General features: G+C 38.2%; 1 protein-coding gene across 1 annotated transcript in view; it reads left to right on the plus strand.

Annotated features, from left to right (window-relative positions):
• The window catches only part of LOC132265246 (cardioacceleratory peptide receptor), a 48,850-nt gene extending 47,524 nt beyond the window's left edge, over positions 1-1,326 (plus strand). The window contains exons 9-10 of the mRNA XM_059765823.1: positions 43-325; positions 877-1,326. Of these exons, the coding sequence (XP_059621806.1) occupies positions 43-325; positions 877-1,114 (521 nt within the window). The 3' untranslated portion in view covers positions 1,115-1,326. The remainder of the gene's footprint in view (positions 1-42; positions 326-876) is intronic.
• The last annotated feature ends 11,360 nt before the right edge of the window (positions 1,327-12,686 follow it).

The raw sequence follows: 12,686 nt of genomic DNA on the forward strand, positions 1-12,686 counted from the left end.
CGCCGCATGCCAAGTGACCGAAAGTGCTTCTTCCCTTTGCAGATCGCCGCGGCGTCGATCGGGGCAGCCGCCGCGCCAGCTCGCGCGGCATCATTCCACGTGCCAAAGTGAAGACGGTGAAGATGACCATCGTGATTGTGATAGTGTTCGTGGTGTGCTGGTCGCCCTACATTGTCTTCGATCTGCTGCAGGTCTTCGATCAGATTCCGCGCACGCAGACCAACATCGCCATCGCCACGTTCATCCAGAGCCTGGCGCCGCTCAACTCGGCCGCCAACCCGCTCATCTACTGCCTCTTCTCCACGCAAGTCTGCAGGGCTCTCAGGTATGCACGAGTGGGCGGGGCTTCCACGGGGGCGTGGCTTTTATCAATTTCTGTAGCGCTGTGACAAATAATTAGCATCGCTCTTTATTTTCTGACTTTCTTCGAAGGCTCAATAAATTGCACAAGTGGGCGGAGCTTGCGTGGGGGCGTGGCTTCTACCACGAGTATTACTCCGTATTTTCTGGCTTCTAAGGCTCAGTAAAATGCAAAAATGATCAAAAATGAACGGATTAGATAGTAAATCACGCAAAGAGTGAAATGCAGTGAAATTCCTTATTTCTCACGTTGTTAAATATGTGAGTTTTGTTGTTTATCTCTTACTTTGAATGCAATTTTAATTAATTCATGAAAGCTGTGGTGCTTCAATTAAGTGGGCAACTCAGAGGTTCAAAGGAGATAACAGGACGAAGCCACATTTATTTAATTTGAGCTCTAATAAACATTCTCATGGCAACTTTCTCAATTACCTTTGATACTTGATAGTGCTGTGTTGCACCAGGAAATTCCACTTGGCGCTCGTGTTTCACAAGCCACCCTTGGCTCTCTTGCAGACGCCTGCCGCCCTTCCGCTGGTTGGCGTCCTCGTGGTGCCTGAAGACGCGCGAGCAGTCGAATCACGCCCAGACGCGCTGCGGCACGGCCGGAGGACCAAGAATGCACAACAGCAGCGACTCGATGCGCACGCTCACGACGTCGCTCACGGTGTCACGCAGGTCGGCGTCGTGCATGCGGCCGGCGCGCGTGATGATCGCCGAGCGGCCGAAGACGATCATCATGTCGGAAGTGTAGAAATCTCAAATCCATCTCTAATTTATTTATTTATTGCGATTTATTGTAGATTTTAGGACTGACGCCGCGCATTTTGTACACGCGAAGAGGTGAAGAACAAAGACTTTTCCTGCGCGGGGAAGACAATATATATATATATATATGAAAATGGGGAGAGAGAGAGAGTCCAAAGAGACCTCGAATTTCTTATAACAAAAAGAAAAAAAAAGAAACCAACATAGGCGATAAGATTTAGGCAATGAGAGTACATTTCTTATACGATGAACAAAATTTTACAAGGAAAACAGACAAAATTTGAATGCTATACCGAAGTTTAGAATTTGTAGATATTTTCGAGGAATATTTAATGTTCACTGGAGACAAAAAAAGCACACCACAATGTTTGTAAAGATGACAGAGTGACACAGTGAATTGTTTATGGTCCTTTTTGTCACTTGGAAAGCAGCTTGGCAAAGTTTTCCCTTCACCCAAGGGGGAGATAATGCAGTTGGAAGTGTTGAAAAACTTTCAATCTTCCTTTTCAGTGTGATTCTTTTACGGTTTAATCGGGATTTCTTTTGAATTGCACGAAGAAATAATCTTTTTCTAGGTTATGTGATGAATTACGGATGGATTTAATGAATATTTCGCATTCTAGAACATAAATTCTTATGCTAAAATCGACAAGATTGGATTTTCATGCGAAAAACATTGATATTCTGAACATTTGACGCCAAAAAACACTGAAAATTGTGTTGAAGTCGAACATAACCTCAAAAACTGTCATTTTTAGCTGGAAAATACTCATTTAAACCCCTTTTCTGCACGATTTTGACTCTAAATCAAAGTAAAAAGATGATTTTATCACCTAGAAAGCTTCCAAACTGAGTCTTTTAAGAACTTTTAGTGATATTTTTGAGGTTATGGTCGAAAAAGACACTGAAAAAAGCGGTTTTAAGTGGATTTTTACAGAAAAATCGCATGGAATCTTAAGAAATTCACTATAATTTACGAATATTTATTGTGAAAAGGGCTTAAGAGAGATTAAAAGCACATTATCTCCCCCTTGGCTTTCACCGCATCGGAGAAAAAAAATTCATTTGTGTCTTTTGCACTTGCTGTGAAATTCTCGTCAAAGTTCTGGGGAAAGAAAAAAAGTGTCTCAATGTTTATCAAACACATGTATTTTCAAATTACTCTCATTTTCCACACACTTTTCCGCCATTATCACACACTTCAAGTGTCTTATCATTTCCGTCTTCTTTCCGCATTGTGATGCGTGAAAGTGCGCGAAGAGCCATGAAAACGTATATAATGTATAATTCTTATTTTGTATGATTGTCCTTTTTTTCCTTACTATTCCGCAATGGGGGGGACTTTTTGATAGTGTGACGCTGTGCCAAAAAGTATTGTTTTTTTCCTTCGTCTTGTCTTTTCGTTCCTGAAAGCATACGGAAAGTGTGTGTGTGTGTGTGTTTGTGACTCTCTGTGGGGATGGTTTAATTCGGCGCGCGGTGGCGAAAATTAGACTGGGAGAGATAAGGCTTCAATATATACATTTTGAGGGTTGACTTGAGATTATACATGAGGTCGTTTCTTTCTCACTCTCTGGGCCTTCCTTCCTCTGGGAGGTGCAGAAAACCACGCATGTATTCTGTAAACACACACGAAAAGTGAACATGAATGTATTATAGTGAATGTGAATATACCCAAAATACAGTAAACACTGACTATTATTGCCGCGCGGCTCATGCAAATCAACAATTCCAGCTGTTGCCCCGCTCCTGCCGCCCCATTAACATCCCGCCCGCGAGTTTGTCTCGACACTATCTCGCCGGGGCGTCTCTTCACACCTGCAGACTTATCTGCGAGGGCGGCCAGAAGGCGCACAGGAAGTTTGCCAGTGAATAAAAGCACGGCGAGGGTGACGATAAATGAATTGGAAGTAAAAAGGAACAAGGCTTCGCAGCGATTCCAGAAGTGCGTTGCGGAAGGAAAAGGATTTCTCACGAGATTGTCTGAATGCCATCGTCACAGCACTTGTGTGTGTGTGTGTCTACAAGAAGGGCCATCGAAGGGGTGCGAAAGTGGAATGTTTGACACTGAGAGGAAGTTTCTGGCCCAATTTCTGTGAAATTCCTCCGAAATTGGATCAATTTTTGCCCACTAAAAGCACTTTAAAAATCAATTATCATGCTTTATCACCGCAATTTCGACGGGTGAATTGAAAACTATGGAAAACTATGCTTTTTGTAAAGCTTTTCACTTGTTCTTTCTGTGCAAAAATTCTGAGATTTGTTTCTTATATGGAAAAAAGCACAAATGGAAAAAATTGTCATGTTTTCCGAATGAAAAATCGAATATTCATTGTTTACGCTGAACAATTTTTGTAAGAAAAATGTCTCAGAAATTGCAGTAAAATGTTTTTTAGACTTTGAATGAATATTTCTCATATCTTTTAAATTTTTTCACTTAAAAACTTTAAAGAACAGTTCAAGTAAAGCATGAAAAGTTGATTTTTTAGATTTTGTTTGGAGAAAATCGACTTTGGAAAGTAATTTTTTCAGAATTTCCACTAATTTTGCCGTATTTTAGTGAAAAATTCCAATAAATACAGATAAAATCAACTAAAATATTCACAAAATATTAAATACAGAGCAATATTTGCACTTTAACGGACGATTTGAAAGTGTTTTGAGGGTTTTTGAGGTAAATTAGTCAAATTTCGAACTCGTTCTTCTGAAAAATTGCAACTGATTTTACTTTTACTTTTGATAGTTTTCAAGGCACCCGTCGATTTTCTGTTTTTTTTTTGCAAAATTTTGCTTCAGTCCAAGTTGAAGCTTTGGTTGAAGCTCTGCAATATTCACTGATTACAATTTGATAATGAATCTCAATGAAAACATAGCGAGAAGCGAGAGCTTTTGGACGAAAGCTTCTGCACAAATATTTGCCGTATTAAGTTTGCAATTTTCCACTGATTTTGGCGTGTGTGAATTTCTCTCAGTGGCGAAATCAATACAATTTGTCTGGGGGGGAAACGGGGGGTGGTTTGAGTGAGAAAAGGAGGGTCGAAAATTGGAAATTGTTGCAACTCTTTGCAAAAATTCAATGATCCCAAAAATAATTGTGGACACACTGGAGAAAATTGGGACACACAATTGAGAAAATGTCATTTCCATCGTTCTCCACTTTGCCAATTGAGCCACTCTTGTCGTCGTCGCCCCCACAAAAAGCTCTCCAGCGACCCAATAAGCTCTCCTCAATGGCCGAAGCCTGAGTGTGGCGAGAGAAGTGGAAATGCAAGAAGCAAATATGGTGAGTAATTGTTGGAACTTTCCATCAGTGAACAAGATCCATCACAGTGTCATTAGACACTGTGGCATTCGAGTGTCTTCCTGGGGGTGGATTTGCCATAATAAAGTCATGCATTTCGCCAAATGCGTGCACTCGGGGATGATTTATCGTCGCCAGCAGTCGATTTTTCTTCCACTTCCAGTGGCAGATGGCTTCACCAGGGATTTTCCTGCAACTCCGCAGAGATTCTCTCTGGTTAATTGCGCTGCGCTTTTCTCTTTTCATATGCTTCAAGGGGAGAATAGTATGCCTCAAAGCTGTACACCACTTCCTAAACACTGCCAAAAAGGTCTGACACTTTCAGCACTTGAAATTTTTAGACTTTTTCCTCACTAATTTGCAAATTGTAATAAAAATCTTCAGTTTCCATGCAATACTTCTGTAAGAAACCGCTTAAAAACTCTTTTTTGTGTATCTTTTCCGACTATAACCTTAAAATATCACTAAGAAATCCTCAAAAGTCTCTGCTTGAAGTCGTTTTATTAGTGAAAGATGACGAAAATGCTAACGCCAGCACAACCTTCCCTCTTGTTGACATTTCCATATTCCGATAGGAATATATAGAGGGCCTCCAATGTTTTTAGCTTTCTTTGCCGTGGAAGCTTTCTAGATCACAAAATCGTCTTTTATAATTTGCCAATGAACTCAAAATTGCTGATTCAGAGTTAAAATCGTGCAGAAAGTGGTTTAAATGAACATTTGCACAGTTCAAACTCCAGTATTTTGAGGTTAGTTTGATTTGAGCACAGTTTTCAGTATTTCTTGAGCATCAAAAGTTCAGAATTGCAGTGTTGGTGCGCTAATCTGTCCTAGATTCGCTTCATAACCTAGAAAAAATATTCTTACGTTTGTTTCTACGTGAAAATCAAAAGGAATCCAAAGAATCAGGATAATTTGGCGGTTCAAGAAGCACTCAGGAAAGGAATATTGTAAGTTTTTCAACACTTTCACTTCCCATCATACTTCCTCTGAACTTGTACACCACTCTTGACTGTATTATCTTCCCCTTGATACTTATATTACACAGTTCGATCAATTCTGCAGCTGAGTGGACGTGAAAAGCATCGTTCTTGGCGTGAAAAGGCGCGAAAAATGAGGAAAATCTGCATTGACGGCACGATTTTCCACCCAGAAAACATCATTAAGCATCGTGCCAAAAACATGCCCTTCAAAAGACAGTGTAAATAAATGAGCTTTTCCTCTTTCAAAGCATGGCTTTTTGATGCTTGCGTCTCACACAGAATCATTATCGTGCGTGGCGCTTTATTCAGTTAATCTTGTTTTTGGGGGTTGGGAAATGGAATTATTATTGTGACTCCGGAGTGAGTTTTCCATCCTTTGGGGACTTCTCGCTAGTATGTTGCGATGCGGAGACTCGTGTTGCCATCAAATGTGTGCCCATTGGGATCATATAAAGTAATTAAATTGAGCATCATACTAATCGACTTGCAATTTCCAACCCTGTTTTCTTTCCCCTGGAAATCACGCCTGGATATTAAAGCGTTGTGATAAATCACCATTCTTCGGGGAAGATTGGGTAGATTAGGAAATTAATTGCTGCTGTTACATCATCGAGAGATGCTCGCAGGCTGAGTGGCTGGAAGGGGGTGGAAGTGCGGGGGTGGATTTATCGGGAAACACGTCGCTTCTTATGCCATTAACTGCACTGCGTGGGAAATGAAGTGATAGAATTTAAGTACAGTTGAATCAGAAGAAACTCCAAGAAAGCCACTCAAGTGTTAAGATGCAATATAAACCATCCCTCTCCCTCTTGAGAATGATTCTGAGGAAGTGCAGGACTGTTTCGGGTGTTCAACAGGACAATAAATCCATTTATTGAAGCATGAAGTCACCATCAAAGTCCATTTCTCCGCATTTTTGCCCAACCACAATTTGTCTCTTCAACCCCCAAGGAAGACGTGGAAGTTCTTCTGTTGCTTGGTGGATTTTTTTACAGCTTGAAATATTGCTTTGGCAGTCAATAAAAATGATGAGAATTTTATTGAGAGTGTGACGAAGGATTCGGGGTTTATTGCACTTCGCATGGGAATTTGCAAAAGTCCTTCCGACAAAATGACTCCAAAAATCTCAGGGTATTGTTTCTCAATTTCCCAGCGTGAAGGTCGTTAATTCCCCATTTGTCGGTTGACATTTGAAAAACATCCCTTTAGCTGAGATTTCCACCCTTATGGGGTTTCTGGGAACTCTTTTGGGGTGGAATTTCTCAGCTAAAGGGTGGAAATCTCGTCTCGTTTCGGAAGATTTGCAGAATCTCCGCTTCGGGCGAGCTTTTCATCGACGAAAAGCTCTCTCAATCTGGCGGTAAAATTGAATAGGATAATTTTCAATAATAATTTACTGCATCACATTAATTTCTTCAGCACTTCGCTTTAATATCTCATTTTCACGTGACATTAAAACGTGTTATTCTTGAGTGTGTGGAAATCTTGACTTCTAATTAACATTTCCACTGGATTTTCCATAAACCTACACAAATAAATCATTCTGAAATGCTAAATTCTACCAAATTGACCTTCACGCTTTAGCGACTTTTCGCTGATGATCAATTTTCCGGGGGAGAGACAATTTGCTAATATTGTTCCCCTTCTTGGGAAATTCATCCCCAGTAAATTTGTACTGTTAATTTTTTGCCATCAAATATGCGCTGGAGGGGAAATTTTTCCACCTTAATTGAAGTTAAAGTTTTTGATTACGCCAATATCTCACGAGTGAGTTGAAAGCTTTCGTGCCATTTACTTCTTCGTCCCTCCCTTCAAGCATCTTCTCCGGGCGCGGGTCAAAGTTTTTCACCCCGACAAACGATGCCGAAGAGCTTTGCAAATATATGGTAAAGAAGAAGGTTTCGCTTTTCCACCTTCGAGCTTTGCCACAATATAATCTACTTGCTCCCGAAAATTTTTATTACTCTTAAAAGGTCGTTTAGCGAGATGATCCGCTTTATCCCTTTTACTAAATGCGGTGATTCACTCCACCCTTGGCCGACAGGGTGGGTCCAAAGGAGCACAATATGTCCATGATTATCCCATGGTGAACATGAGAGCTTTGCACAACACAGTGTTGCGCTTTTTTTCCACACAGCGAAACTTAATTATGAAATGAGAAAATACGACCATTCTCTTTCCCGCACACTCAACTGAGGGATGTTTTTCTGTGTGTTTTTTTTTTGGGGGGTGTGGAAAGAGTGAATAAACACTGACGATGAGCTTTTGAATCAACAATTAATAAAAATCCGACAAAATTGGTCTCCATTGATAAATCAACGAGCAATAAATTGATATGGCAAAAAATTGCAATTTTTATTTCATTTTTTACCCCCAAAAATTACCTTTCATCCATTCAAACTGTCATGCTGCATTTCATTTCCACTTCGACGGGTGCCTCGAAAACTATAAAAAGTCAAAATCGCCATTTTTCAGCAAAGCGAGTGAAAAATTTTGCATTAAAACAGCTGCGAAATTTGTCAAATTTACTTCAAAATACTCAAAATACCTTCAAATCGTTCGTTAAAGTGAAAATATTTCTCTGTATTTTTTATTTTGTAAATGTTTTATTGGTATTTATTGAAATTTTTCACTAAAATGTGGCAAAATTAATAGAAAATCTGAAAATATTACTTTTCAAAGTCGATTTTTAATGGTTTTTGAGTCAATTTTATACAAAAAATCAACTTTTCATACTTGACTTGAACCATTTTCTTAATGTTTTCAAGTGAAAAAATTTAAAAGATATGAAAAATATTCATTTAAAGTCCCAAAAAAACATTTTAGGATAATTCTGAAAATCTACAAATATTTTCTAAAAAGACGTTTTATGCATTTGACTGCAATTTTTGAGACATTTTTCTTGGGGAAAAATTCTTCAGCGTAAACAATGAAAATTCGACTTTTCATTCGCCAAACATGACAATTTTTTCCATTTGTGCTTTTTAGACAAATAAGATTTTTTTTCTATTGTCTCATAAGATACAAATCTTAAAATTCTAGTACAGAAAGAACAAATAAAAGACTTTTCATAGTTTTCCATTCACCCGTCGGACTTGCAGCTCTTTTTATTCTCCTGGAATACTCAAAAAGACTCCCTCAAATTGATAATTGCAACAAATTCATTCAGCGTTTGAAATTAGCATCGGGGAAAAAAAACCCGGAAAGACATTCGGAAATACAGTCAAATTGATAGTGATTGAGTTTGTGTCCCGCACAAATTCAATTAGCCCAGCTAATTAGTGGGCGAAGCATTGAGTTCAGCATTGAGAAGTTTAATTATCAATTTTATTTTCCTCCACCATCTTTCGCCGCCCCAAAAAATCCCCCCAGAGCGTCGTTCTGTGGTGTTGGCGGAGAATTGAATTTTGGGGTGCATTGAAAAACAGACTCTTTCTCATCCGTCGCCGCCCGCTTTCAATTGCAAGACAATTGTGAAAATGGTGCAAAAGTTTGGCACACTCTGGCGAAGGCGTTGAGGCAAAAGTTGCGCGCTGCAAAAGTGCCGGCAATTCGATTATTGGGAGAATAACACTTGAAAGTTGTGCTTTCGGGAATGGCTTTCTTCGCCACGCGAGAGTGGCGCCAATAAATTCACTGATGAGCACATTGAATGCGGTCGTGATGAGGCCCGACGGGCCCGGAGAGCTTTCATCACTTCACCTGCACTTGACGATGATGAGCAGGACGGATTTTCCATAAACGCACACAATTCCGGGCGGTGGAAATTCAATTTCACGACACATCTGATGGATAGATCTCACCCCCGGGATTGAGCGAGAGGGTAATCACTTTACAATCCCAGCCGATGGACCTTCAGCTGTGATGATGGAGATGTTTTAATAAAATTTAATTAAGCTGCAAACTTTGAGCATGAAATTTCCATGTATGATGAAATGTTCTGAGCGCAACGCTTTCGCTCATGTCCGCAACAAATGCCAGAATTTCACGCAGATTTAAGCTTAGCTTAGGATTAAAGACATCTCAGTGAAATTCTGCTTTAAATCCAAATCGACGGGTGCCTCGAAAACTATAAAAAGTCAAAATCGCCATTTTTCAGCAAAGCGAGTTAAAAATTTTGCATTAAAACAGCTGCGAAATTTGCCAAATTTACTTCAAAATACTCAAAATGCCTTCAAATCGTTCGTTAAAGTGAAAATATTGCTCTGAATTTTTTATTTTGTAAATGTTTTATTGGTATTTATTGAAAATTTTTGACTAAAATGTGGCAAAATTAATAGAAAATCTGAAAATATTACTTTTCAAAGTCGATTTTTAATGGTTTTCGAGTCGATTTTATACAAAAAATCAACTTTTCATACTTCAATTGAACTTTTTCTTAATGTTTTCAAGTGAAAAAATTTAAAATATATGAGAAATATTCATTTAAAGTCTAGAAAAACATTTTAGGATAATTCTGAAAATCTACAAATATTTTCTAAAAACACGTTTTATGCATTTGACTGCAATTTTTGAGACATTTTTCTTGGAAAAATTGTACAGCGTAAACAATGAAAATTCGACTTTTCATTCGCAAAACATGACAATTTTTTTCCATTTGTGCTTTTTAGATAAATAAGATTTTTTTCTATTGTCTCATAAGATACAAATCTTAAAATTCTTGTACAGAAAGAACAAATAAAAGACTTTTCAAAAATACATAAGACGAAAACTATGATAAATCGACTTTTCATAGTTTTCCATTCACCCGTCGAAATGGAAAATATACTTCAAAAACTCACAGAATTTCTGCTTTGCAGTTGATTTATGAGGTCAGTTTTGGTTATTTCTCAATTCAATTTGCGTCTTTAACTGCAACACAGAATTCAGATACACAAATTTGTGCTTTCTGTCACAGACTTTATAAGCTTAAGATGTGAAGAGTGTTTCAAGAATTATTGTTTCACTATTTCTTTACACTTTTTTCTTTGCAAAAAACACAATTTTCCATACAAAAATTCGTGTTTCTCTACTGAAACGCTTTGAAAACAATTTTTTCTTAATTTTATTTTTAAATCATCTTAAATTCTTTCATTTTTGAATCCTTAAAGCCTCAATAAAATATTTCAGTATTGATTTTTACTCTCAAATAACAAAAATTTGAATAAGAATAACCAAAAATAATATTCTGAATATTTATTAAAAATTTAAATTCAATTCGGAAAACAAGTCACAAAATTTTCCACAATCTGAATTCGAACACCCAAAATTATGAGGAAATACAATCGGAATTTCAACATGCTTTTTAAGTTTAAATTGCTGCCCTCTGGCGGCGCTAAGCGGAGAGAAAAAATCAAATATTTTAATTTTGATCAAACAATCAGAGAATAATGAAATATTTAAATTTTTTTTTGTAAATAATCTTAAAGAATTAACAAGTAAAGATAAGTTTGTTGATTTCTTTGAGTTTTAAGGCGCATTTTGCCATGAAAATATCCCACTGAGTGTTGCTTTTGTGCAGCTGCGAAGGAAAAGCGTGGGAAAACCACGAAGGAAATTGATTGTTGGTTCAGATTCGCTGGCAAATCATCAATCGCAGAATCGGCAGAGCTTGAGTCAACTGAGGCGATGAAATTGATAGATATATCTTGCAGTCTTTCATCTGTGATCAGCTAAATGCTTTCGCACACGTCTGTTGTCCTGCGGCGCGGCGATCGTCGGGACGCCGCAGCGGCAGGTGCAATTAGAGTGGGCGAATATTGACAGAACCACACGATGGACATCCGCCTAAAACATCCGATTTGAGATGGATGATACGGAGAGCGGGCCGAGAGATAACACGCAACAGCAAATATCAATTAAGTACAGTGGTTTAGTGGCCACCAGGTGAATTGTCATGCAATGGGCGCCGCTTCGCAAGGAGGCCATGGTTAGCCATCAAGCGCCGAGCACACCAATCCAATTTCCCACCCAAACACAAACCCCAGGACGAAGAAGGACGAGCAGGGCTTTATTTATGTGGCGTCCCAATTGAAATTGCCGAATTTTTTCCTCACACCACGGGAAAAGAGGAGAAAAAAAAATCCCATCCACGCAGGGGTTGAAGTAATCTCATAAATTTCCTCCCCGTCCGCAATAGTTTTAAAGCTGGCGGAATAGGTGAGCTTTTCCCACCCCAGAAGGGGCAAAAATGTTAATTTATCTCCAATTTAACTCCCTCTCGCGCGCGCTGTTGATTTTACCCTGGAAAATTGTGGGGGTGAAAATACAAGGGTGAAAAACATTTTCATTATACGGCGTTGAGGGGTTTATTTTGATGTTTAAATTTTGTCGAGTACACTTTTTTTTTTAGGCATTGCCAAGTAATTAAAATTGCATCCAAAACTCAAAAGGATTTTTGACACACAATAATAATGAAGTGTGAGCAATTTTTGCTCATTATTCCTGAAAAGTCGATGGTGTTTTGCTGCAATATAATCCAGGAATATAATTGTCAAATGATATACGTTTTAATTCTCTCAGCATCATTAACATGCAAGAATTTAACGAAAAGCTATAATTAAGAGTTGAATTAAGTGTCAATTCATCAATGTTTATCACAAATTAGTGATTATGATGAGATTAGAATGTTTTTCCTGTGAAAAATGAGAGTTTTGATGTTGAATTTTAATTTTTAAACTTTTCTGATTAGTTAGAAAGGCTAGAAGAAATTCTGATAAGCTGAAAAGCTTTATTTTCGCGCTCAAATTCTCCACTTTCTTGATCAGGATCTCGCCAGGAAGTCAAAGAGTGTGCAAATGTGTGAAAAGGGAAAGAAAATGACACGAAAATGCGATTTTAGCAGCTTCGCAAACGAGAATTGTGGGAAACAAGGTGAAAAATGACACTTTGGCATTTAAAAAGATGGACATTAAAGCGTTAAAGAGAATGTTAGGAAAGATTTTATTGAGAAATAGATAAATTCAGACGTGGAAAATATTATTTAGCGAGAGTTTTGATCGCAAATGCGAAAATTATGAAATGTTTTGAGGGAAATAACAAATTTCAGCACAGATTTAGTGGAAAATTGGCAGTTAATTCAAAAGAAAATCCCTTTTCTGTAGTTCTTTTCTCTCTCATTTCTTTTCTTATTTTTCACGTCCTTTCTGAATCACGAAATATTTTTTATTACGACGAATCGAATCAATTTGGAGATTCCTGGATTAAATTGCATCGCAATGCAGTTGAGATGCAAAATGCTGTGGCACTCAAAAGCCACATTAGCAACCCCTTGTTTGGGGTAATTGGCGAAGAGA

The sequence above is a fragment of the Phlebotomus argentipes genome, unplaced genomic scaffold, assembly GCF_947086385.1.
Source record: "Phlebotomus argentipes unplaced genomic scaffold, Phlebotomus argentipes genome assembly contig_2, whole genome shotgun sequence".
In the NCBI taxonomy this organism is placed as follows: domain Eukaryota; kingdom Metazoa; phylum Arthropoda; class Insecta; order Diptera; family Psychodidae; genus Phlebotomus; species Phlebotomus argentipes.